Consider the following 27,576-nt stretch of genomic DNA (forward strand, 5'->3'; position numbering starts at 1 on the left):
AAACTGTCCCCCCTGCTGGCCAAGACTTTCCTCTGCCCCTCTGACATCATCAATGCATGCTGGGTGCCACCAGTTCCTTATGCACATGCACGAGTGCACATGTGCACGACTGTGCACATGCACGAGTGCCTGTGAGTGTGCATGCTTGCATGTATTTATTCATGGAGCTTTAATACAGGCAGTGTAATTGAGCAACAAAGAATAAAACAAACACATCAGACTGATTCATTGTACTTGAGATGTGCTGGAGACCCATATGGTGTTTCTATATCAACAGAAGTCCACATCACACCATCTATTATCAGTTTCTGTTCAGCCACACAGGTTTGAAATCCTTTCTGTTAAAATGCTTAATAACCTAAATTACTCCAGTGTTTTATTTACATAGGTATTCTGTAAGGCTTAATGTATTTTATTATTTGCTATTAAATTGTTTGATCTCAACTGAATCCCTCTAGGTGAGTGCACTTAATATTAATTATGAAAGCCATTATCAGAGTAGATAAATAATGAAAAGGTGTTCTACACTCCAGCAGTACAGGGCTGTGTGAATAGTCTGTCTCTACCTTTTCTCCTTGTGTGATTCTAACCCAAAGTCACTCAGCATTTGCATGGGAGGCCTTTAAGATCTCACAATAGGAGAGCTCGCTTGCATAGCATGATTTGCCTGTGACACAAACATCCAGACCTCACCCAACTCCTGTGCACTCCGAGACTGGCACAAGCAGCTACGTCTGGGGGTTAGGAGGCTGGGGACGCTATGGTCTCCATCCAGACCGACAACGTTAGCACGAGGCTGGCCGTGGGCAAGGTCCTCTCTCTCCTGGCACTTGGAGTGGTGTACATGGCATATGTGCTTATAGGGGGGGTCATTTTTTGGAAGCTGGAAGGGGATCTAGTGGAGACCCAAATCGCTCAGCTCAAGGAGGAGAGAAGTAACCTGCTCCAGAAATACCAGTGTCTGGATCAGAACAGCCTGGACGACCTGACAGAGGTGAGAGAGACGGATTACAGGGTGAGAGAGAGAAGAACACACACCTGTCGGCTCTGGTACAGATGGATCAGCTGACTCAGTAAAGCACTAAAGATGGCCTTAGACAAATTTGTTTAGTTAATCAGGGAACACACTTCTTTGGGTGTATTTTGGGCGCGTTTTCCCTTCTTAACTCGAAAGGTAAGTCAGTATCAGAACAAAGATACTGACCTTTTAGACCTTTTTGTACTTGGTATTTTAATGAATGTCTAGAGGCATTGTTGGGAAGATTGACAGATTCCTCTTGAAGAAACAGCTTTGATAGTGAATGGACTGAGCAACCAGGACTGAGGATTTTGTATTTACATGTCAAACAGCTGTTGTGTATATGTGTTTTGAAGCCAATTTTAACGTCTGCGCACAAAAGAAGCCACTAGTATATGAAGTCAAATAGTAAATTGTTATCAGAGAATGAAATCATTTGTTGCTGTTAAAATTACTGTTATATGTTATGTAACCTTCATCCTAAAGTCGGCATATCCAGGGCTGTTTTAACACCCGTGTACTTATTTGTTGACAATGCAGGTAGATGAAGGTTTGTGTAACCTTCAGTAGACAACACTGAAATTATGATGCCGATTGGTACTGATTAACAGAGTATCTAACGTCTCTTGGTTTTCCTGCTACACTGTTCTGACTTTGTTGTTTGAAACTATTTTGTAGTACTGTTAAGTAATTTGTAGCACTATTAAGTATCTTGCAGTACTGTTATGTTTGTGTGGGAGACCCACATGGTTTTGCTTGTTACTGTTTTCAAGTTGATCCAATCTGCATCTAAGGGGGGGTTAAGTATGACTGGCAACCATACATCTGGAGGCTTCTGGAAGTTCACTAGCTCTGCTGTGTTTGCGGCCACTGTTGTTACAACCATAGGTAAGAACTGAACATGCTTGATGTACCATTAGTAAGAACTGAACATGCTTGATGTACATTTGATTATTTTGTTGCCGTTTGTAACTATGATATTCATTACATGTTTGATTATGAAGCTTTTTGGGCCCTTTTCTCCCTTTGATCCCGACACGCCTTGTATTCTGAGATCCATGCGCACTGAGACAGGCCACCAACAGTGTTCTGGTCCTCACAGGCTATGGTAACATCAGCCCCAAAACAACGCTGGGACAGATCTTCTGTGTGGTCTTTGCCATTGTTGGAATCCCACTTAATATTGTAGTCCTGAACCGAGTGGGTAAGAACATGCTGGCGGTCGAGAGAAAGGTCTGCACCTTCATCGCTGAAAAGACCAGCCACCAGGTTAAAGATCCCCCGATCCCTAAACACACAGTTACAGTTCGCTTAAGCTGTAGAACGAATGAATGTGGGCAGATGACTGAACACTGAACAGAATACCATGTAGTTCAGCTGACCCCTGCGTCCCCGAGACATTCACACTGCACTCTTGTCCCTAATCGTCCCCCAGAAATGTGTGATCGTGTGTCTCCACGTCACGTCCGTCATCATCTCGTCAGTTCTCTATTTAGTGGTTCCCATGTTACTGTTCCAACAATACGAGGGCTGGAGCTACTCACAGGCCATCTACTACTGCTTCATCACCCTCAGTACTATAGGCTTCGGAGACTACGTCGCAGGTAATCTGAAACCACCACATAAACACACACACATACAACCTTTAAACTATGCCAAGAAACCCGTTGAGTTGAATTACTTCCAGAATAGTTTCCAGAGTAAAATCAGCTGTTCACCGTTTTGATATTCATGTTATGGTGACGCCCCTATCTGATAACTATCTGATAAATGAGTAACATTTGTTTTTTATTGCGTTTGCCTTTCAGATTCTAACCCGGACACGGACTACCCAGAGTGGTATGGGTGCATCTTGGCAGTGTGGATATTTTTTGGCATGGCCTGGCTGGCTTTGCTAATCAATCATGCCATTGATCTCCTGGAGAGGATGAACGCTTATCATAAATCAGTAATCAGAAACCACCATGTGAAGGACCATTCACAACAGGATGGAGAAAATAGGCTCCCAGAAACAGCAGAAGGAAGTTGAAAATTAGGCTTAGAGCAAAGCTGGTTGTATATCTGTGAACCTTAATAGAGTTCATACCCTAATACTGGGTGCCTCACTTAATCCCCTGAAACCTTTTTGTAATCCAGTAACACACACGATGTATTGTGCATTAGATTTTAAGACCATTTATCAGTGTCCAGGCTCACATACACATCCCACAGATTATAGTCTTTGTAAAAAGATGATAACATCTTGCATTATACTGTTTTACATTACACCATTGATTAAAATACTATTTGTCAACAAAATGCTTTATTAACGTCTAAAAAGTTATTGAATACAAACATACTTCATTATATAACCAACTGAAAGTATTGTGTCTAAACATAACCCTAATCCTAACCCCATCATGTAAGCATCGTGCCTAAAGTATCGTTTGTAAAACACAAAGTATCGTGTCTTAAACGTACTAAGGTAAAGTATCTAAAACGTACTGAATTAAAGAATGGTGTGGTTTTATTCCTCTATTTGACCCTAACCCACTGCTCTTACCCGCTGTTTTCCACCACACTAACCGTACACACCGGGACAGCAGAATCCTCACTGTGATCCGGTTGGGTTTGGGTCTCACCACATACTCCTCCGAAGTACCACAGAAGATCTTCTAGTACACACTGCTTTAGACAGACCAGTGTTAACACTTCAGCATCAGATTAGCCAGTGTCCTATAAGTGCAACCACCTACATTGTCCACTAGAGGGCACATGCTTCTCATTTTTAAAGAAAAGCCAATTCTGCTTAAGGCCTAAACAGACATACCTGCTAACCTATGTTTCAACATCAAATTATTTTCAGTTATGTTGTTGTTGTTGATGATGTTTTACTTTGTGGAACAGCTCCAATTGTAGAACTGGCAGTGACTTGTTCAGATTTTCTGTTGTGTATTCAGGCTAATTGTGTGGAGGCTGCATCTCTGGTTTATGATCAGCACCCAGACTCTGTTCCTCAAACCAAATCCCTCACGTAGAAGAAGAAGACTTCAGGTGAGTTACTGCTGTGTACTTAACATTGCAGCGAAGTACACAAAGTTTCCAGAGAAACAGGCCATTTTGTACAGAGGTCCTTCATCAGCTGGGCAAGCAAAGTGCTTCTGAATATCCATAAGGTAGAAAATGTTGGTATTAGAAGAAGCAGAAGTTTAAATCATAGCATTACAAGTGTAGATAAGCTCTTTTTTGGAGTTTCATAATTTACTAATTCCTAATAGCAACAATGGGCAATGCAAATAAAATATATGTAATTACCATTAAAACTGCCTTACAACTAGGGACAAGAAATCCTTAGTTCAGATAGTCCGAGAGAGAGAGAGAGGGAGAGAGAGAGAGAGAGAGAGAGAGAGAGAGAGAGATTAAAAATTGAAGCAAAGTACACAAAGTTTCCAGAGAAACAGGATGTTTCAGACAGAGATCCTTCTGCCCTGCTGATGAAAGACCTCTGTCCAAAAAGTCCTGTTTCTCTGGAAACTTTGTGTACTTTGCCACAATTTTAAACAGTTTTACATATCTTACCTAAGTACACTGCAGTTACTTACCTGGAATTTTGTTCATATATATATATTTGTATGTATATACGTGTGTGTATATATAGCATATAGCAACACTACACAAACCACAAAATTATTTACTAGTGTAAGGCCTGTATATGAAAGAGAGAGAGAGAGAGAGAGAGAGAGAGAGAGCAATGTGCATGCGCCAGACTGAGAGATGTTTGTTACCTATGATGTCAGAGATGATGTCACACATGAGGTCAGATATTGACAGTTCACATGAGGATAATGCACTGGAGAGGGCAGATGACACAGCGATATGGTCTTTCTCTCGTTCAGGGTCTCAGAACCAGAACCTAGGGAAACTGGATCCAGCCAGGTATGGCTCAGATAAAAAAAAAAGGTAATGTCCAAAAAAGAAAAAGGTAAAGATTCGACACGATTCATCACAGACCATTTCAAACGTTTGAAAATATCAGAGCATTTGCGACAGCTTGCAGACACATACATTTACATTTACATTTATGGCATTTAGCAGACGCTCTTATCCAGAGCGACTTACAAAAGTGCTATGTAGTGATAGCCATGATCCATACACCACTGGATCATGCACACAGCTCATAGTCACCAACCACTTATTTGTGTGTTTGTTTTTTTGTATATTTAAAATAATTTATGCAACAAAATATGCACCCAGCATTAGGTAGCCTATTATTTGGAAGGGGTGTGGATTTTTGGACATACTGTATATCTAAAACAAGCTCTAGAATTACTGGACAATCAATCATTCTTCCTATGGTCACGAGCTTTGGGTAGTGACCGAAAGAATGAAATTGCAAATACAAGCAGCTGAAGTGAATTTCCTCTGTAGGGTGTCCGGGTTCTCCATTAGAGATAGGGTGAGGAGTACGGTCATCTGGGAGATACTCGGAGTAGAACCGCTGCTCCAACATGTAGAGAGGAGCCAGTTGAGGTGGTTTGGGCATCTGGTCCGGCTGCCCCCTGTCCGCCTCCCTGGTGAGACGGTTATAGCAGGGTGTGGGACTGACCCTCATTAAAGTTCATTGACATTCTAATATCATAATTTAATATCAAAATAAAATGTTACATTCCTAACCGTTAATATTACTCACATGTATCTAGTGCTTGTAGTGTTACTGTGCTTAGTGTATTACTGAGAGTAGCTTACATTTTTTATTATTTTATGCTGTATTTATAATGAATGATTCTCTCTTTCTCTCTCTCTCTCTCTCTCTCTCTCTCACACACACACACTCACACACACACACACACACACACACACACACACACACACACACACACACACACACACACACACACACACACATTTCAACCTATCATATGATACTCCGGTGGGGGTCAGTCCCAAATGTGTTTATCTTTCATATGTACTTACCCTTTCCTTAACCAATGAGAAAACATCATTTCAAATCGACCTCTTTCTCTATGTGCATGTGTGTGGGTTAGGCTTACTCTCGCCATCTCTATTTATGTGAGCATGTAGGGTTTTTGTATAATAAATGAATGTTTTCCACATATTGTCGGTTATAAATTAGAAGTGCAGAGAATATTGTTATCTCTCTCTCTGATTCTGTGTGTGTGCGAGAGAGAGAGAGAGAGAGAGAGAGAGAGAGAGAGAGAGAGAGAGAGAGAGAGAGAGAGAAAATGTGTGTGTGTTCGGTGTTCTGCCAACAGGCAAAAGAACCTGCTTGAACAAACAGAGGGGGCACCATATGTGCGGAGGGTGTGGAGGGTGTGGAGGGTGTGGGTCTGATCTCTCTCTACACCTCCTCCCAGCCCCTTCAGGGGAGGTGGAGTGGATGACTCCTCTATATCCACTCCTTCCTCAGGCAAGTCTGCGGCTTAATATTAGTCAGGCTTTCTGGTTCCAGACCCCTGCCACCGATGCTCCTGGGAAATGTGTGAGACAATGGACCAAAGACCCGGGTAGCCCTCCCAATCTCTGATGCTGTGATTAACATATGGCCCGTATTCCACTTGGTGTCCTATTAAGAGTCTTGACTGATGTTCAAAGTGTGGAGGAGAACACATTTGAAGGTTTTCATATTTGCATACCTGAATGTTTTGTATATTAAAGTAGACCAAATAGAACAAAAATGTTGTATTTTCTAATGTTCTATTTTTAAATGTTCTATGTTCTAATACAAAAAATGTATTTTTATGAATTATTCTTTTCACAGATTTATTTGCCAGTACTGTAGAGACAAAATCCTTAAGCCAAGAGGTCACAGTCATCTTGGTTTTAGTTTACAAACCCACACACAAGTGTGACAGAGTAGGTCTACACCTTATTAAAGAAAAAAGAGTGAAATATAGGCTACTGTGGCCCACTTCTCTAGTAAAATGTTCAGGGGGAAAAAGGCTTCTGTTTAGCTTGGTGGTAATTTGTGTCATAAGACACAGCTCCCAGACCCTTTGCCATGAGCAACAAGTGTGTGTGTGTGCATGTGTGAGAGAGAGAAATAGAAAGAGGGGAAAGAGACAAAGAGATTTAAGTGTGTTCTAACCAAATTAAACTCTTAAACAAGAGATCTTCTGTGCTATCTTACATTCACGCTACACTCCCCCTACTCTCAGCCGTCCGAGACGTGTGACATACCAGGTCAGGTGCTCAGCTAAATGCTAGAATACGTTCAGTTCTGCAGTATAGATCAGGCTTCCCTGCACGGCACAGACAGGCAGACTGAATCTGGCTGTTATTGGTACAGACTTCCTAAGAGAAAATTGGCAGGATATACATCAATTCAACCTTGTAAATGTACGTGTGCAAACAGGTCTGTGGAATGCCCTGCCAGCTCAGTCCAAACGCTTTTTTCCCCCATATTTCATATAATTTGTGAGAGTTTTTAATGGCCTGTCAGGAATTCAATGTTTTGATTTTGGTTTTTAGATTGTAAATGTTAGACATTTGGTTAGTGCATGCTATTAGACGGTTGTATAATCTCAGGTTAGTGCATGTTATTAGACAGTTGTATAATCTCAGGGTAGGGAATGTTATTAGATGTTTGTATAATCTCAGAGTAGAGTATGTTAGTAGACGTTTGTATAATCTCAGGGTAGGGAATGTTATTAGACGTTTGTATAATCTCAGGGTATGGTATGTTATTAGGAACAAACAAGCAACTATGAAAATGGCAACACAGAATATCAGGACTCATTTAAATTTAAATGATTTAAAGTCTTGTAAAATGAAATGTTATACAGCAAAATAAATCTATGACTATGACTTATCTGTGAATTAAAATCTATGATTCTAATATTTATACAAGACACACCACCTTTTTAAATGAAAGGCAGAGTACCAACAAGGATAATGGTGTTTCTAATATGAACATTAGAATTAGGGGGGTGGGGGGTCTTACAACATCGATGGGACTCCAAGCAGGGCTCCTATCCGAGTGACAAATTCATGCATGATATCCGCAGGAGTGCTCGACAGGAGTGCACCACAGGAGTGCACGACAGAAGGGTGTGCGGACGTGTTTCTCTTCATGGCACACCAACACCTATCCACTCATAAAAAAAAAAAAAAAAGAATGTGAAGATGTTTGTGCAGAATATGATTCGTCTCTGCAGGCCCGAAATAAATCAGCTCCCATTCTTAAATGTTTGAGCAATGAATTGTTTTATTTATGCAGTGACTCATAGGGCGCAATCAAAGTGCACGAGACGTAGGCCTATAACAGCACAAGGTCGAGGGGAAACGAAATGAATGCGACGTTGTTGCAGCGTTCTGGCTGGGTTAGTAAGCAAGCGTGTGATTGGAGGATAGGTAGGTCAAAAGGTCCCTCAGATTGGTGGTGGGTTGACCTCTGTCTTATTTATGACACCAGTGCCATGCTTGACACGCAGGGCTGGGGCGGCGAACGGCGTGCCAGTGACCCCAGCGCGGAGAGACGGGGAGGAATACGCCTCCATCAGCGCTGTGGTGTTGCGTAACTGCCTCAGATTGAGTAACTTATCACACTGCATTCTGCATACTCACCAAGCCAAAAACACCTGGAATCAGGAGAGGAAACGCTACTGTTCCCACTCAAGTAGAAACACTGTTACTTACTGGAAAGGTGTATCCTGAGAAAATAAAAGGACCACCACTGAAGCTATCTTAAGTATGAGTGAAACCAAGAGCCTCAGTGAAAACCGGTCTGATGTAGCTATTTAGCTATATAGCTCGTGTTTTTGACTTTCGATTTAATAAAATAAAAGATCCTGGCATAAGCTACAGGAATGTTGGTAAATCTTTAATTATAGCTATTCCTCTTATCAAACATTAACATTTTACTCAAGATGTACTCAAGTAAAAGTCAAAATGTTTTTAAAAGCAAATGAACTAATTCATTCTTTTACAGATTTAGACATAAAATAGATCTAGATAAATGTAAAAAACAAAAACAAAAAACATTTCAGTACTGCACATTCCTTAACATTATCTTGATGTTTCCCTTGAAAATAAGCATTCATCCTGGTATGAATTTATGATCACAAATGACTTTATTGAGGGGGGCTATAAATGTTTATAGAACGTGCACTTAGCTACATGGGTGCCTGGGGCGTGTGTTAAGAGAGAACAAATATAGTTCCCAGATACATGCAGACAGTTTGGGTTTCATTCCTTGAGTCAGTCTGCCACTTGTGAATAGCAATCATATATCACAGAGGCCATTCCACGGCTGTCTGCTCGGCACAGCCGCATGCAAAGAGCCTGTGATTTTTAGCCATTTGATAACTGGATATATTACTGCGTGCACGTGTCGGGACTTGAACGCTCCCCCCGAGCTCTGATGTGCAGAAGACGCAGCAGAGAACACCACCTTCATCCTCCTCTTCCAGAGCAGCTCCGTGTAGATAATGAGTCTCTGATTGGACTACAGGAAGACAGGGGAGGAATTACAGGGCAGGAGTGTGTGTGTGTGTAGGTGTGTGTGTGTGTGTGTGTGTGTGGAGGGGGGGGTCTTTTGAAACAGACAGTATAATGACAAATGACATGTAGTAATTCGTTTCTCATGGATGATATCAATTTCAAACATGGGAAACCATGAGGGGTTGCTATAGGCTATGAGAGCTTCATAAGGTCTTTCAACGCGCTCACTTTAAGAACACGTTTCTTCTTCAGCTTTCAGCTCTGGTCACTCTGACCTTGGCCCTTCGTGACCGTTCTTGTTGAATTCAGTGTAAATGCTACTGTGGCATGAAGTCAAAAGGTCATCTGATGGTATAAGAGATAGCATTGTGTTGTCTTCATAAAACATGGACTCCTTTGGACTGATAGGAGCTCACAGTGAAGTTGTGACGCCCTGTTGCTGTGCAATACCATCACACAAAGCACACACACACAGTCCCTGTAAAAACACAGCCACAAATGTCCAGCAACTGATCCAACGCTCAACTTCACCCAATCAGAACACAGCAGATGTGCCCCGAATCTCACTGAATATTACAATGGAAGCAGGATGTAAAAAAAATTAAGAAATGAAAGAAATACGTCCTAAACGTGCAGGTACTGTGGCTAGTTTCATGTGGTTTGACTACACTGGCGTTTCCCTCGTGAGCATAGCTAGCTTTCAGCAGGAGGACAGACAGCCTGAGCGTGCACCACCTTCTTTATGAATGTAAAAGTCATGGCGGTGTTCAGGAAAGGCAAAGAGGGTCTTTGAACAATCACGGACACTAGAACCTCATTCACCCTTTTTTCTCACTGGCTCTTCCTCTCTCTCTCTTTGTATTTTCACAATGAATGCACAGTTTCAACTGGTGTGGGTTACTGTGGTTTTGTGTCTGAATGAAGTTCAGTGCACTCCCCTCTTAATGGGAGACTTTCCCAGTATAGATTTCCATGGGAAAGCCGTCAGTGAAACCCCATTCAGCATTAGGCTAGCGGATAACAAAGCCCGGTCTATATCAGCCCCCGTTTTTGATCACAGACTTCAGACGGTTTAGATGATCATTTATCGGTGACTCCCTAGGTTAAAATATAATTTTGCAATTGATAAAAAGGCTTAAATAATTGGAAATATAATATGATCATAATTTGTCAAAATCCACACTGCTTTGTGATTTCGTTTAGTTTTTTTTAAGCAATTCAGGTATAGTTGCAAATGAAACTATTTTTTTTAATTATGCTTTTCTTATTTGTATTATATAATTATGTTTTGCTACAAAAACAAAGGCCATGTTCAGTTCAGTGTATATCAGACATGTGAGGTAACTCATTCACAGAGACATAAATGTGAGCAAATCTCATAAACAACCTGTATCATACAAACAGTATAAATAACTGCACCTTTCTTTTTCCTGAAACCTCTGTGGGAATCAAGATAGGGTCTAGGCAAACAAAGAGTACCTGAATGAAAATAACCATGCTGATTAAGATTACATGGCTTCCTCCCCCCTGAGAGTCTTGTTCTGTAAGACATAAATGAGAAAACAATGGATCTGACAGGCTATAATTAGTATATTTGGACGGTAACGTGAAGGCAAAGATCATTTCTGTAAATCTGTCTAGAAAATAATACCAATGTGTATAAATACATTTTATTATTACCGATACTACTATTTATATAAAACAAATAATAAAATTTAAAAGGTAATAAGGAAAGAAAATCTTATACATGTTCCAGTACAATACTATATATCCTGTAAAGAAAATATTGCCTTTATTGGACTTTATGCTTTCAATTTGTTTATGGCAGGCAGAAAGACCTTTGGTATGATTGTGAATATTGCTGTGTTCAACATTCCTCCCTGCAGCTGATGGATGGAAATAGAATTAAAATGAATGGAGGGGTATAAATTTTTCCTCACGTGAACACACGTTTCCTTAGGTCGCCTGCGAGAGTGCATGAGAGGTATTGAGAGGCACACACTCCCACACGTGCAGCGTTCCTCTAGATTACCTAATCCAGGCACCGTTCTCTTTTAGATCGCAAGTTGTGTCATTCATTCATTTATGAAGTAATTATTATTACGGCACCAGGGTTGCTCGTGGCATAAGTGTGATGCCAGCAGATGTTTTGTTTTGAGAATTTTGCAATGTTTCTTTTTGTGGAATGGCGGGAACGCTCCAGGTTGTTTCAGGGAGCTCCTGGGTGTGTAGCAGGCTGACTGCAGGCTCGGTGGAAGCCTTGAGCTGCCCAGTTGTGTGGCTGTACGCCCAAACTGCTGGCAGCACTGTCAGCACAACTGCCTTTCCCGTCTAACATGTTCGCAAACCTGATATTTTCCCAGTTCCACATCTGAATTGCATCAGAGCACGGTGAGAAAAAGAAATTGAAAGTCAAATGCTAAAAATGACAAAAAAAAAAATGACCACATTTTTTTGTCACAAAAATGTCACAAGCACGTTACACTTATTTGCGGAGGTCTTTGTTAGCTCTGGTTTGTTAAGGAACGGCTACTGGGGTACATGGTGTAGGGCGAGATCTCTGCGGTGTCGGTGAGCGGCGGCCTTTAAAAACACACTAATGTACTCTGTGAGATAATGGCGGCCCCTGGGACCTCTGTCCTGTCTCTGCATCCCTCTTAAAAGCCTTCCATGGTGGCCGTCTGGTAATTACCCTCAACGAGGCACAGGACCCACGGGCCTCGTGTCCTGAACGGGGAAGATGGAGTGTGTGGCGGGTCTGCTGCTCCAGTCCCATCAACGGGAGTGAAGACCTTCACCGTTCTGACGCTATGGTCAGCACATGCCTGACCTGACCCGCACCGCGGGTCGTCCTAGTGGGTGTGGTCTCGGGGGCAGTCTGCGTCTCAGCACGCACACACCGGGTAGCGGGTGAAAACAAAAACATTTGTGAATTGCACTGGCAGGGCACTTAGTCATGGTGGGACTTTCCATGTCATGATGTTTGGGCTGAAACAGCTGGCAGGTCAGACAGTGAGGTGTGAAATATGGAAGTGAAGTTACCTGAATGAATGACAGACAGTACAGGGTTAGTGGGACTAGAGCACCCTGATATGGACCAAACCACAGAAAGAAAGAAAGAGTGAAAGAGAAAGAGTTTTGAGGCATCAGAAACTGTCAGGAATGTGGAGAAACTGTGATGTTTTCATGACTTGGACTACAAAGTGTTTTACTTCCTTAAGCAAACGGTTATAGGGAGGAAGGAAAATGCGGATGGTAAATTCTGCTGAAAAGTTAAAATGTTCATTTTGACACACCCATGCTTTTTGTGTATGCCCACACATGCTCGGGCCTGTGTTTCAAAACTCTAAACAGAATTACAGGAATATCTGTTATTATAGTACCACAGTATATTAAGGTACTGTTTGTATATTAAAGTTTCCTGATCATCAAAGCTGGCACACATTCCTGCTGTTTTAACGATCAAAGAGAACTAAGAGTGTGCATACACATCCTTGTGTTACTTTGTTGGGAAATTGACTTACATATTACATTGGCAAAATAAGGCTACACCTAAACCCAACTGTAATTCTAAACCCTTACCTACCACACACACACACACACACACACACACACACACACACACACACACACACACACACACACACACACCTCATTCAATAATTAGGTCCATTTATTGCTGGTTTCTACGTTAGTGACTAGATCCCACTGCACCCAATCAGTGTTCATGCTTTTGTTCATGGGGTGCAGATGAACTAAGTAATATATTTAAATATATTATCCGTTCCTGGTCAAACAAAAGAACAGTCGCACTGCCAGAGTCTGGGTAGGTTACCACTGTCTGTTTTGTCGTACACACAGAAATGCTTTGTTTAAGAAATTGTGCTTTCTGATTCTTTTTTTTTTATCGTCGTCTGCGTTTAATCTGTTCATGAAACCTTCTCAAACTAATATTCTCCCAATTCTCGTCGTTACCTTTCTGATCGCAAAGGCGATTGCAGCTTTGAACAGGAAAAACGAAAACTCACAGTGAAACTCCCACACGGGAGCAAACAGTTGAGTAATACCCGATGGAGATTGCACCTGCGAGTCGGTTCTCCACTGTTGTGTGACGATCTGGATCTAAAGCTGGAGGAGCCCAGATGGGCGGTTCTTACACCCAATTCCACCCCCTCTCCAAGTTGCACGCTCCTACTTTAGTTTGCAGGCTCCTACTTCAGGACGCAGCAGCAGGGCGCTGGTGCAGCAGACGCGCACGTGGGCACGGGACCAGCACGCGGACCAAGGAATTACTTTATACCGCTAAAACCGCCTGTTTATTCTAAATGCATTGGCTTTGACACGCCAGTTTAACAGCCTGTCCAGTTGCGTGCATGGGAACGAACTCGAAAGTTTCCAAAAAATCTTTAGGAAAGGACAGGGAAGATACTTGGCGGGCAATAAAACAACCGATGAACGGGCCAGCGCAGTCTTGGAAAACTAAGAGAAGCGAGGGTTGCTGTCCCGTGTGTCCGAGCCACTGCGCTTCATTATGGTGGATAAGGGTCCCCTACTGACCTCGGCTATTATCTTCTACCTGTCCATTGGGGCAGCGATATTCCAGGTGCTGGAGGAACCCAACTGGAACTTGGCAGTGACTGAATATAATGATAAGAAGGAGAGAATATTGAAAGACTACCCGTGCCTTAAAAAAGATGACCTGGACAAGATCTTGGAGGTAGGCTGCAGATGGACATTCATTGTTTCAGTCCTATGTGATTCGTCAAACGTGATGTCTCCTCTGTAAACACCTTTTTTGTGTGCATGACTGTATCTTGATGTGAGCACCACATTAGTGTAAAATCTGCAGCACGTCAAAATCAATAATTAATACACTAAATCAGAGGCACAGAACAAGCGGAAAATGAATCTAGCTGATTGTCTGAACTAGGAGCCTGTGTTCAGTGTTGAGAGATGACACTTGGACACTTCTTCTGTCTACACTAGTACCACTGCCACCGAGTAGCACTTTCTAAAGCATATATTCAACAGGTGTGTTGGTACATTTTGAAATTGACAGGTATCTAAAATGATTATATTATTAAAATGTGCAACAAGGTATATGCCAGCAAGGAGCCCTAATAAAAGATGTTATTTTCACACATCTAAATTATGATGTTCAACCATTTGACCTGACCTACTTCACTTAACAGCTAGTTGAGCCCCGGCGGTACCACGTCCACAGTTGTGGATCCGCACCTGTGTTTTATGAGACCAGTAGGACTGCTCATGTCCTGCAAAAGGCTCCTTGTGGTTTTTAGTGTTATGCAGTTGGGCTCAGTGTCCTAATGGGCTACTGTTTCCTATTGGGCTTGTTGTACTGTCTACACTCACTCTTCTGTTCCCGGTGGTTGTGGCTTGGTTTGGTTATTGATTGAATTCCTCAAGATGTGCCTTGTAAAATTATAACTTGACCGTGTGATCGATTTGCTTAAATGTGGGTATTTTTAGAACAGGTTTAAAGCCAGTGGTTACACACAAAGCAGTTTGAAACACACACCCACAAAAAATGCTTGAACAGCACCTTTGGCTTTGCTGAAATTGTGGAAGATAGAGAAATATTTCAGTTAATTCAAGTTTCTTTGCCATATCATAAGCACTACAATTGTTTTACATTCTCAGATCCTGTGACTAAAGCATGAAAATGAAACCAGGTCTCTTTGAAATGAATACCGGGGTTCTGAGGGCTAAATGGTAGTCAGTGGTAGGACGTCCTCTGTTCACGTTCATTTGATGTGGAACGATCCTCATTTCTCTACACTTGAACACTTGATTCTTTTGGTCACTTGATTATTTTTGAGTGGGTAGGATTTCCTGTATTAGGGGCACACCCACAAATGAATGCAGTCATCTGCACCAAGAGAGACAACTGTTTTTCGCTCTGTGTTTTTGCAAGGGCACATTGTCATTATCAAATGTTTCGAAATATTTTTGAACACAGAGACCACCGAGTCCTCCTCTGAAGAGCTAAAAGGACTTGCTTTTCAGTCTCGTCCCCAGAAGCATATACATAATTCATGAAGCACCTCTTCCCCAAAATAACAGACGTTAATACATTCGCCTCACTGAAAGCAGCAGGCAAACCCCTCCCTGTCCCCTCCCCCCTCCACACTTCTCTTTATTCTCTTTTGTTGTGGTCCATTGATGGCAGCCTGGGTTGGAAGTGAAGACTGGACATGTGGAGAGGAGGGGCTAGACCGTCCGGGGGGGTCCGGGGGAGAGTTTGGTCTTTGTGTGGTAGCCACTAGCGGTTTGGATTAAGTGTCTTAAAAATCAAGACAGCATAAAAACAAACTTTTACCAAAAACAACACCTCCCACATATGCTGTTTGCCACAAAGAATATTAACTCTGCCTTGTGGTTATGACAAAATGGCAAAAATTATTACAAACTGTTCTCACAATTTAACCGAATTCCTACATGAATACACATCCAGCTTAATTTTTTTCCAAATCTCTGACAGTTTATGCTAATGCTTGTGGCTTTATGATTTATGAAGTACCCGCGTCAGCTTTTGTCAGTTCTCTCGTTTTTAAAACTGAATTTTAGTGTGCGGTGCTGGATGAGGGACTCACTGAAATGCAGAGTTACGCCTAACAAAAGCAAACGGCTACACATCATGACTCTGTGTAGCCCTGCTTACTGAAGCCAAACCTAATTCCAGTGTAGGCAGAGCATTGTTTTACATAAATTCAGTAACATTAACACCTGGTCTCTATGGAAATGGTGAGTAAATAATTAACCTGATGGCAATACTGAACTGCCTTCAGGTGAAAATAATTATTGTAAACCCAACAAATTACTCATGTTGTAGGAATATTATCCTTCTCATACAAGAAAGTGCTCTCATCCAGAAGGAGGTGAATTTAAGCTTGTGGCACTTACGTTAGAAGTTTAAAAAAAGTTCTAAAAATAAAATAAACCTCATTGCCTGTAAGCAGATATTGGTATCCGTATCTGATCAAGATAAACCTGTGGTGTGTGCAGCTGACCGGGCACCTTCTCGGAAACGGAAGAAACCTGCTTAGTGTTGCTTTTCTGACACGGACAAATGCACTCGGGCTGGAGGAGGAAGTGAATATCTGGATGTCAGTTATAGCGGGAGACCCAGAAGCGGGTGTCAACACTCACCGTGCCCCGCACATACACTGTGGCGTGGATTAGGACATGCCTGCAGACTGTGGTTATAGATTAGCTAGGTTCGATGGTTTATGGATGACCGTGAAGCAGTCCAACTGCGGATGATCCCCACGTCTGAATTCCTGTGTTTTGAAACCTGTCGAGTATTAACTTCGCGTAGATGTGATGTCCTTTTATGAGGATATAGTAAGCACTGTGTAACCTTTGTTCCTGCTGTTTTGTTCTTGGTGTGGCTCCCTGTGCGGGAACCTCGGCATTGTTGACGCGTTGGCTTACCTTCACAACATGTTTGTGTGGTCATTACCCGTGTTGAAGTAGCACTTTGCACTAATACCCTTAGATGAGCCCTTCATGACACAGAAGGTACGCCAACATTCGGCCCAGTATAAATTACAAACACTGCTGCAGCTGAAGGCTGTCCCCAGAAACAAAGGAAACTGTTATTAGTTGGAATGTGTTTGTGTATCGTCCAGGGCAGATGTTTGCCTCAAATGTAAAGGTATGCCAGGACCTGTTTCAGGCCAACGTGGTCAGGAACCTTTAACTTCCTCTGGAGCTTCTCTCGTTTACCCACAATGCTCTAGCGGCAGCTAGGCTACAGGAAAGGGTAGCCGCTCGGTGCCATGAGCAAAAGAAACTTTATTAATGCATAAATGTCATTACGAGCTACTTTTAATTGCAAGTCTTGGCCAGTGTCATTTCAGTGACGTTAGTATTGTGCTTGAAATCCGAGTCTGCGTTAAGCAAAACGTGGTAGATCATATGGTTTGTTTCCTCTGTGCGTGTGATATGGGTGCTCTCGCATGGTCAGGCTTTTTTTGTGGCTGACTCAGAAGCTTCAATTTTCACGTCCCTAATAGCAGGATGGCATTCAACCGTGAACCATGAGGGCAGAGAGAGTGTGTGCACGTGAGGGCGAGAGGGCAAAAGTGAGGGAGCGCAAATTGGAAAAGTGTGATGCGTAATCTTATTGTATGTGTCGAACTGTAGTCTGTGTCAAATTAAATTTGTGCTTGCAAAACAACCCAAATGATTTACTTGACTTTCAGTTAAGCGTGGATAAGGTGTTTAAGCCTGACTTCTCGATTCGCTGTGCCTGCTGCAACTGAAACGTGTTTAATTGTAACTACTGAAACTGGCTCTATTGTTTGACAGCAGTTCGACTAGCCCTCTAAACAGCTGTGGTAAGCTTCTAGATACCTTGTGCTCTCCCCATGCCGAGGAATGGAAAACTACCCGCAGTGTAGATCCCTCTGCCCCACAGTCAGATGGCTGATAACAGTTGGAGTTTGTCATTGTGGTTTTGCCACATACTGTTTTATCAGGGCTGCTGCGAGCTCACAGCTTGTGCTGGTGAACGTCCACCCCTCTCTGTGTGCGTTTGCTTTAGCTTTTCAAATTCTGGTGAAGACACGGACAAGCTCCTTGGAAGACTTTTGTTTTGAAGGAGAGAATTACAACCCTCTTGTACTCCACACCTGTTTTTTTTTATTTTTTTTAAAACTTTTCTTACAATAAGCCACTAATTTTAAATATTTTTGTGGGTCACGTTCCACTCTGTCATTTCAGAGGATCGTTTATTTTCCGGTTCATTCACTTGATGCGTTACATTTGTTACTGTGTCCAGACACAACTCAAAAACTGTCTCTCTCCTGTCACCAACCTTGAGACACTGAGGACTGATTGGCTCGGCACAGATAAGCAAATGAAGGTGCTGGCTTCACCATTCACACCACCATGAACTTTCACAGACCAAACAATGTCTAAGGCCTTAATGTTTGTTGTGATGATACAAAGTTAGACTAAATCATTAATCTTCCCTTGCGCCATTGAACTTCCCACTCCAAAGCAAGACTGTCTTACTGTAGAAATCTCCAATCATTGTGGAAGCTAATTCCTGTTTTCTTTTGCAATAAGTTCTGGGCTCGTGGTCGGATCGTAAAGCAGCCGATGATGGTTTGGCAGTTGGGAAGCTGGTGGCAGTGTAGCGTAGCGAAGCCACACCGAGAGAGGATCCAGGGGGTGTTGAGGAAGCCTCTCATTGTTGGCGGACATGGGGGGCCACAACGCTGTGCAAAGCCCAAGGGTCCCGGGGGCTGAGACAGCCCTGCGTCTGCTGTGGTTGGCAGCAACGCTCTGGCACACTGTTGTATCCCACATCACAGGGCGGGTGTCTCAGGAGGAAGGGGGGGGTCTGGCCCCCTGTTCAGCGTTATGACAGTGGCTGTTGCATGTACTGCATTGAACCAATGTGCAAATGCACAACTGATCTCTGTGGCATTGGAGGCTTTGGTACACTGGGGAGGAATAGCAACCTCCCTCTCTTACACTGGGCTGTACAGTTCTCTCTATTGTGGGCAGGTTATACATTGCTGATTCTTTATTTCTCCGCTCATCAGACATTTAGGCACCTATGAATTTTTCATGTGTTTGTTAAAATATTGTGTTACTGAAGTTTTGGAATGTCATATTTAAAAGAACCACTCGGGGGTTTTATACATAAAAAAAATAGCTGACTATGTAAATCCTAGTTGTTGGGTTTGGAGGTTTTATAGCAGAAGTTCCAAATATATTTTGATGCCTAGAATTGTGAAACTGTATCAAAGTGTCAAAACATATAAATAAAAACTAAACATGTATTCCCCCCCCCCCCCCCAACCCTAACCCAGCAAGACACAGCTGGTGTATATTCCTGTTGATACCTTCCTACACCAAGATCTGGTGATCTCATTTGAGAGCTAAATTCATATTCACTAAATTCATCACAAGAATCCATTTCATCATCCATATAGTAGCAGATCATGCCTGTGAGATCTTTCACCTTTCAGACACAACCTGGTTAGTTGAGATTAGGTCATTAAGACATCTAAGGTAAGGTTTTGAAGGGCTTGCTAAATTCTGCCAGAAGTCACAGCTTCTTTAGTGATATTGTTGTAAGCAGCAAAGAGCACTAAAGATGAAGATTAAAAACAAAATCTACATGCAACTTTTAGTTAATGCAATGTTGATAAATGCTACATGACCATTTCACGTGATGTACGTTTAGACATGCAGTCAGAGAAGCCAAAAGGTTCTCGCGTTCCACACAGCTGCTCTCCGAGCACGCAAACGTAAGCACAACATTTTTGGCGTGTTCTTTGCATGGATTCAGAGAGCCATGTGCTTAGTTCAAGGTGATTTTGCATTTGCACATGTGCATTGTGACCTGATCTCACATGCAGTTGTATTCCATTTTAATTTGCACCCACTTCAAAGAGTTTAGCCATGACTCTTGGGTCGCAGATGGTGTTCAATTAGCAGACATTATGAATGTGGCAGTGCCAGATTAGATTGCATAATGTCTTGATTCCAATGTCCTTCGCTTCATTCTTAGGCTGAGGCAACAGACTCCTGCAAAAACCTCTAGACAGATTCCCTTTTTAGGAGACTTTCTAACCCATCACATGTGCCTCTGGCGTCCATCTGTCCCTGGGCCTTCCACTCGAATGGAACTTTCCTATGTCTTTTTCTGAAATTACTTTTCCTAGACTTGCAACAATTGTCGCTTTTTTTCGAGTTTTAATTCAGAAATGTTATCTTCCAAACTTTCCGTCACCACACGAAATGTTGTCCCTTGTAAAAAGCCTGGTGTCTGATCCTAATTACTTCAACAGATGGAGAGAACGGTGGACCTCAAAGACTCTTGACGTAGAAAAGATCTTTAATGGGGGGACCAGGGACAGCTTGTCATAACTCATCACTCAGTGCGCTGATGTGAAGGGACTGTTGGCAAGGAGACGCAACAGCTGATTTACTGGCTCTAGGAAACTGTGCTGCCTTCCTGCAAAATCACAACTGATGGAATTTATTTTTTTATTTTGTGGCGGGCAGTACGTTACTGCTTTACACATTTATCTGTTGTAGATTTAAGCAGAAATAATTGCCATTCAGGGGAGAAAAATATTAGAATATCATACTTTTAAGACCTGCTTCACTAGAAACAAGTTATTTTGCAGGACATTTTTACTGAGGAACTGTATCTGACTTGTGAATATATTTATTAAGAATTTTAGAATAATTTTGTGTGGCATGTTTGTTTTGTGCCCACTGTCTTCACTCTGATGTATAACTTAAGTCATTCAGCAGAGATCAGATTCAAATACCTCAAGTCCTCTGAATGTCGGGGTTGGGCTCTTTTAAGTACCGGTAATTCATCTGACATACCCAAACATTACCAAGCTTCTTGGTCTGTTGATCAATATTAACAATCCCAGTGCTCTCCTGTATCTTGTGAATTTACTGTACAGTATACATACGACTTTTAGAGTTACATTTTAAGTTAATCAAAATTTGTGAAGTTTCTGTATTTTTCCCATTAGGAAAAAATTGTTAGCTGGAATGGTTAGCTTAAGAAAAAAAAAGTATTTTCTTAAGCTGGAGCTTTGAATCATTGTCATGATCAAACCCCAGCTGTCCCTTTCATCTGTGATTACACAGTGCAGGATATCTGTGCAGGGACATGTTAAGGTCTACTGTGGCGCATCACTGAGATGGCTTTGCGTGTTGTGTGCTCAGTTATTCTCAGAAGCCCTTCAGGTGAGGGATGGTCCACTCATGTCTCTGAGTGGCCTGTTGGGCAATGCAGTCCTCATCAGAGATGTGCAGATACGCTCAGTGGTGCACAGGAAGGATGTGGTAGAAGTTCTGGCCCGAGACGCAACAACGTCACGGTTTAGTGTTTCAAGTGAAGGTTTTTGTGTGTTTCATAACTTTTTTTTTTTTTTTTTTTTTCCTCTCTTTCTAATTTTATCTTAGGTGGTATCTGAGGCTGCTGGACAAGGTGTCACCATTACTGGGGACAAAACCTTCAACAACTGGAACTGGCCAAATGCCGTCATCTTCGCTGCTACGGTTATTACAACTATAGGTAAGGGTCCCTTCCCTTCACAGTGCTAATCTGCCAAATGTGTTTATTGTATAGGAATAAACAGTGGGGACTGATTATCTTACCAAATCAAAGAGGACAGGAAGTAGTTGGCTTTATTTATTCCCTGAGGAACGTAAGATTGTGTTTAGTAATCATTTGGTAATGACCTGTTTAAAAGTTGTAGTGAGTAGGTCACACTCTGCGTTGGATTGCTTGCCATTTGGTCAGCCACTCTAGCATAGCATGAGGAGATGAACATTCATGAAAATGAAAAATGAAGTTAAGGAGAGAGTTTATTGTTCAGTCAGGCAGTATCAGCCGAGAACAGAGACGGTGTCCTGCTACAGCAAACTGTTGCATGTTGTTGTTGCCATAAAATAAATCAGATTATGAACGCCATGTGTCTCTTTAGCAAGGTTGGAGAAATGAACTGCCTGTGTTTTCGTATTTGTTTAATAGGGTATGGCAATATTGCACCCAAGACATCATCCGGTAGGGTCTTCTGCATTTTTTATGGACTGTTTGGTGTTCCACTTTGCCTGACATGGATCAGCGAACTTGGAAAGTTTTTTGGTGGGAGAGCAAAACATCTTGGACAATATCTGACCAAGAGAGGACTGTCACTGGTGAGCAACAGCCACTTCCTGTATTGATTTTACGAACTATTACATTTTCATCACTGGATAAAAACCTGTAAACCTGTTTAGCAGATTAAGTTTAAATATTGAGGCCTAAAAGTTACTTTGGGGTCTTGTTTTTCCTGAAATGTTTGCTAGAACCCTTTTAAATTTGAGCCCCAATCTCTCTCCCACCACCAGCGGAAGGCCCAGTTCACCTGCACGGCCATCTTCCTGCTGTGGGGTGTTCTGATCCATTTGGTTATCCCCCCGTTCGTGTTCATGTCTCAGGAGGGATGGACCTACGTAGAGGGATTATACTTCTCCTTCGTCACCTTGACAACTATCGGATTTGGTGATCTTGTTGCAGGTGATTTTTAACATTGTGTTTATCTGATTTGTTGATTTAATGTGTAAACAACAACAAACAACTGTTTATAAGCAAGTTTTAAAAGTTGGAACGGCTGATCTTGTCATTTATTTATTCAGCCTGTTTCCAAATACGTTTGCATGCTTCATATTCCGAGAAAGGAAATGCACTTTCTTCGTGTGGTGCTTCTCGGTGTTTACATAAGATTATAGTTGCTGTTCTAATCTTTGATTGAATGCAAAGGTTCCATTTTATTGTTTTCCCATGTACTCGGACAAACCTTTCAGAAACTATGTGCTTATGGACCAAACCTTTGGCATGATAAGACCAGACATTATCTTTATTTTCCAGTAATGTTTTGTAAAGCTTTTCAGTTCAGTGTCCCTTAGATGGTTCCACCCACCTGACCCAAGCAACCAAGAGCACTGAGTACCAGGCAGACGTGTACTGGGCAAAAATATGGACTGTCTGTGGGCAGAAGAGTGGATTCTGAAACCCCACTGAAGCTCTTTTGACACACATTCTCTCCATTTGTGTTTGCAGGTGTTGACCCAAATGCAAACTACCCAACACTCTACCGCTACTTTGTGGAGGTGTGGGTATACCTGGGTTTGGCCTGGTTGTCCTTGTTCTTCAACTGGAAGGTGCGTATGGTCATCGAGGCCCACAAGGCTCTGAAGAAACGGAGGAAGCGTCGCAAGCTCTCGCTGGATGAGCTGCAGAACTGCAAAGACCGGCACAAGGCCTCGCCGCTCCCCTCCTCCACAAACGACGTCAACATCTTCAGCTTTCTGTCCAAGAGGCAGGAGGGCTACAACGGCCTCATCAAACAGATCGGTGCAAAGAAAGAAGGCGATGGTCCGTGTGCTGCTACGGTCGTCGGTAGCAAGCGCTCCAAGAGCTGTAGTGATACCGCCACTGCTAACGGGAACGCCATCCTCAACCTGGAGCACTCGCCTCGGCACAAACGACGCTACAGCTTCAGCGATCGCGTGACCGTGGCCTTCTCCAAGTCCAAGAGCTACCTGCTCGGGCAAGAGGGGGGGCCTCTCCTCAACGAGATGCAGGGTGATGGGGACCTCGATGCGGACCTGGAGAGGATGTATGAGAACCAGCTGGATAAAGACGCAGATGAAAAGCTGAGAATCCGTGGGCCTGGAGGTTGTAGCAATGGCCATCACATGTGGGAGTCCAAAGAGTATCAGCCGCTTATCTTCCCGAATGCCAACATCACCTTCATCGATGAGGAAAACCTCCTAAACAACAACCTGGAAGGAGAGGATGAAGTTACCGAACCCAAGTTCTCGACCTCCGATGAAAATGGTGAATCAGAAAGTGATACCAAGGAGGAGCAGTGTTCTGAATCAGACACATCGGTGTTCACAGACAGGTCAGAACACCATCACTCCTACGAACAGCTGGTGGAGGAGTATGCCAAGGAAGACAACACCCCGGCCTGAAGTATGGACACACAAGAATGTCTGAGTCCCTTGGTCCGAGTTTCTTCATTTCACTACGGACAATTTTGCACAATCTCTGACCAGACCATGTTTGTGCATAACTTCATTAAGATTTTATTTTTTTCTGACCCATTTCAAAAAGTGCCTTGCTTTTTCTGGGCTTCTTTGTTTTTTTGTTTTAAACAAAATAGAATCTGTGAATCTTTAGTCAGTATTGTGCCAAGCGAAGAATGGGGTGTGGAGACGTCGGCTGACGTTCCCCACACTAACCCAAACGGCATAACCAAAATGAAGTCCACAGTTCTGTAGTTCAGTACACTAAAAACAGACTCTATGGATCAAATAGAAATAGGATTTTTCAGAGGTTTTACTTTATGACTTCTGGACGGATGCTAAGCTATATAGGTTTTGTTGGTAGTTTATGTCTAATCTTTGGATTATATTTATTCGATCAAGTGAAAGTCAAACAGCCTGGAATTTATGCAGAATCAGTTGAAAATGGATCCATGGTCCTCTGCAACCTGGTTCATATAATGTGAGTAAGAAGAAGAGGTGATTTTGCTGAGAATTACTCCTGGTTCTCTGAGATTTATTCACCACATTGGTGTTGTTTACATAATGAAGGTAAAGATTCTACCTGCATTATGTTTTAACCATTTATATGGGTGCTGCCTTTCTTCCTATCTAACCTCCCTTTTATCACCACCACCTCCCACTGACACCCAGCAGCTCGGACGGTGTGAGGGCCAAGGCTCCCCGTGCTTTCTCTAAAGTCAAGGCAAGGTCAGCCATGTCCAACACCCATTTCAAGTGCCCACCATGAACAACTTCGTTAATGACCAAATCACAGTGAGTTATCTTCAGTGCTGAGTAAGTGGGACCTCCCTCTGGAGACGGCACCTTGCACTGTGCCCATTCGATCTGAGTGATGAAACCTTTATGGATGGTCGAGTTTGTTTTGGGTTTAACATTCAATTGGTTGTCGTCCATCCACCACGTCACATTTTTAGTGTTGAAGGTCTTAGGTTCTTCCACTGCAAGCCAGGGCTTTGTTAAATGTTGGCTTGTCCTACATTCAAATGGTGTTTTTAATATATGGGACAAATGTTTGTTGTCTTAGTCTAGGAGTGTTGTACATGTGGACCTACAAAAAACAAAATCGAATTTATTATTAAGTTCAAAGTAAAATATTTCTGAAACCGAGATATTTGAGCGTTATATTTAATTGTCTCATGCATTTCTTTTTATGTTTCAAAATATTGTGGCATCAAATGCCTGTAGTTGCTAAGGTTTTGAAGGTAACCTCTTTTTTTTTATCTCCCTGCGGTCTTAACTTAAAAATTTCGAAGCACTTAAAAGTGTAATGTTTTTGACTAACGTCAGTCTTGCACTTCCTAGCATGTGTGAGCCCAAGCGTGTGTTTCCTCCATGCAGTTCCCTCAGTGTGCTCCCGCGTTTGTCTGTTCTCACAGTTTCCTCAGTGTGCTCGCGTGTGTGTGTTTGTGTGTGTTTGCTCGCGTGTGTGTGTTTGTGTGTGTGTGTGTGTGTGTGTGTGTGTGTGTGTGTTCTCACAGTGGCCTCTTGCGTCAAGATGCTGGCCAACCCCCTGTGTATGGAAAACAGCTTCCTGAGTGAGTTTCCTGGATAGGATTAATTACACTGTGCACATCTGCACATCTCTTGCGTGCTCATTCTCTACGCCATCGTAGATATCTTTAGCCGCTCTAATGCTATGTAACGATGGAAACATTTCGCTCAGAGGAAGGTGCTGAGTTTAAATCGGGACACAGTTGTTCACCTCCTGAAAACTCAATTGAATTTGTATATCAAAGCATGCACGCCACGGACATCAACATGAAATTGAATCCATTTCCAAAAAAGCAAGTGGCATCCCAGCAGAGCTCCTGAAACGCTTCTGTCTGCACCTAATCACACCCTGCCCTTGCTTCTTGAATTGTTTGTAAATTGGGAGTAAATTTACTTTCATTTGACTTTCTAATTGTGTCAAGTGTAATTGTTCCTTGAAGTGCCCGAAAACATCCTGAGCGAAAATAGAACCATTTAAAGTTGCCAAATGACTGGTCACCGATCCTGCGAAGACGCTGTCTCACTTGAGAGCATGTGTGTGTGTGTGTGTTTGGCGGGTAAACACTGGAGCGCTGCCCAGAAGTGGCCACCGCTGCTCCACGTCGGTCAGGACGCAGTCTCGCAGTCTCTGTTTACTTTTTTGCGCTCCAAGTGACATGAGTAGCCATAAACAGTTCCAAGGTTAACGCGCGCCTCCTCGATGTCAGGTCTTGGACAGGAATTTCACAGGCCGTGATTATAAATTTTTTTTTTTCTTGTTTGTTTGCTTTTTGCATGTTTTGTAGACATTTTTTATTTTGTTGAAATGTTTAAGATTTGTCCTCCGTGTCACAGAGCAGAACTTTTTCAGCACGTCAGCAGAATGTACTAAATAAGCACTAGCGTATTGATCGCATACGTCTCACCTTATGCCCTTTACCTAGTCTGTCTTTCCAAACTTTTAATGTGCTGCTTGCAACATGGTGGTGGTTTGCCTTCCGAGACTCTTTCCAAGTGCCTGCTAGCGGTGCCTTATCATTCTGTCACTACTCTGTTCGTTTCCATTACCTCATCTAATTGGGATAAATCATTTTCTAAAGGGTTTTTTGAGACAACATGATGGAAATGATTCAGATTACATATTTGTCCTATAACTCCCACGGATAAAGTATTGTTACTTTTATCTTTTGACATTAGCATGTGAACTGTCAATCACAATGCAAAGAGGGAGGAGTCAGATGCACTTTGACTATAGGACTCTCTGTATTGGTTGGTATCCCTAATCTGGATCTTGTTGTAAAGATGCTGCTGGGCTTTGCATTGTTTGTTTGTGGCTAAGGTACTTCTGAAGGAAATGTAAACAACTGAAAGGTTCAGTGTGTTTTTATCCTGTTATTAATATGTTGCCAATTTTAAGCACACTCCAGCATATTTTAAAATGATGAGGTTTTATGGTAAAATGTATGTATAAAATGTCCTTTTCACTTTAAAATAAAGATATGACGGAATTCAGTTTGGTCAGTGTTACTTAACTCCCACCCACACAATTAATGTTTACATTTCCATTTTGTTGTTTATATAACATTTACCTTGAGACAAGAACATGTTTAAAGTCTCCCTTATCTATAATTACCAGTGGTTTCAGGTATATTTAATGGTGTTGTAAACATGTGGACTGCTACAGTTTCACTCCACTGGGATATTGGCACACACAATAGGTCTGGCGACACGTTCTGAAATGTGTGATCCAGATTGACAAATCTGTACTCAAGAAAATGTCAGATGTACCATAACTTTCACCACAGGAAATACTGCACCTCCATACTCTGATTAAAGTCGTAGACCATACAGAACTGAGGTGGTGTAACTCCATCTCTGCCTTGCTCTGGACCTCCAGCACCAACCCACAGGTGACACAGAACCTTTACCAGTACGTCTGAGTGGTTCCTGCCACACCGGCAGGACTGAGATTGGAGTCTGCATACCAGCAGTGTGGTGTGAGGCGTCCACGCTAACTGAGT

The 27,576-nt window shown here is 42.4% G+C and overlaps 3 protein-coding genes and 1 long non-coding RNA gene across 4 annotated transcripts in view; 3 read left to right on the top strand and 1 right to left on the bottom strand.

The window, feature by feature from the left end:
* The window catches only part of LOC143480244 (potassium channel, subfamily K, member 16-like), a 5,747-nt gene extending 5,358 nt beyond the window's left edge, over positions 1-389 (top strand). The window contains exon 5 of the mRNA XM_076977819.1: positions 1-389. This exon is cut by the window's left edge and continues 1,530 nt beyond it. The gene's annotated coding sequence lies outside the window, so the exon portion shown is untranslated.
* A 131-nt stretch (positions 390-520) lies between these two features.
* On the top strand, positions 521-3,597 carry LOC143480243 (potassium channel subfamily K member 17-like). Its single transcript, XM_076977818.1, has 5 exons — positions 521-994; positions 1,792-1,906; positions 2,121-2,287; positions 2,454-2,622; positions 2,827-3,597. The coding sequence occupies exons 1-5, from the start codon at positions 761-763 to the stop codon at positions 3,045-3,047; spliced, it is 906 nt and encodes a 301-aa protein (XP_076833933.1). The 5' UTR covers positions 521-760; the 3' UTR covers positions 3,048-3,597.
* A 5,424-nt stretch (positions 3,598-9,021) lies between these two features.
* Positions 9,022-13,738, bottom strand: LOC143480713 (uncharacterized). Its single transcript, XR_013121869.1, has 4 exons — positions 13,486-13,738; positions 12,150-12,335; positions 10,937-10,998; positions 9,022-9,461 (listed from the first exon to the last, which is right to left on the bottom strand). It is a non-coding gene; the product is annotated as an uncharacterized LOC143480713 (long non-coding RNA).
* On the top strand, positions 13,467-27,067 carry LOC143480712 (potassium channel subfamily K member 5-like). Its single transcript, XM_076978517.1, has 5 exons — positions 13,467-14,174; positions 21,431-21,542; positions 22,002-22,168; positions 22,361-22,529; positions 23,073-27,067. The coding sequence occupies exons 1-5, from the start codon at positions 13,989-13,991 to the stop codon at positions 23,987-23,989; spliced, it is 1,551 nt and encodes a 516-aa protein (XP_076834632.1). The 5' UTR covers positions 13,467-13,988; the 3' UTR covers positions 23,990-27,067.
* Positions 27,068-27,576: the final 509 nt, after the last annotated feature.

Source organism: Brachyhypopomus gauderio, chromosome 17, assembly GCF_052324685.1.
Source record: "Brachyhypopomus gauderio isolate BG-103 chromosome 17, BGAUD_0.2, whole genome shotgun sequence".
Taxonomy (NCBI): Eukaryota; Metazoa; Chordata; class Actinopteri; order Gymnotiformes; family Hypopomidae; genus Brachyhypopomus; species Brachyhypopomus gauderio.

Coding starts and splice junctions, on each gene's coding strand:
- LOC143480243 (XM_076977818.1), top strand. CDS start 761: ATGGTCTCCATCCAGACCGACAACGTTAGCACGAGGCTGGCCGTGGGC. Junction 995..1,791: donor GCCTGGACGACCTGACAGAG/GTGAGAGAGACG, acceptor ACTGTTTTCAAG/TTGATCCAATCTGCATCTAA. Junction 2,623..2,826: donor CTTCGGAGACTACGTCGCAG/GTAATCTGAAAC, acceptor TTTGCCTTTCAG/ATTCTAACCCGGACACGGAC.
- LOC143480712 (XM_076978517.1), top strand. CDS start 13,989: ATGGTGGATAAGGGTCCCCTACTGACCTCGGCTATTATCTTCTACCTG. Junction 14,175..21,430: donor ACCTGGACAAGATCTTGGAG/GTAGGCTGCAGA, acceptor ATTTTATCTTAG/GTGGTATCTGAGGCTGCTGG. Junction 22,530..23,072: donor ATTTGGTGATCTTGTTGCAG/GTGATTTTTAAC, acceptor TTGTGTTTGCAG/GTGTTGACCCAAATGCAAAC.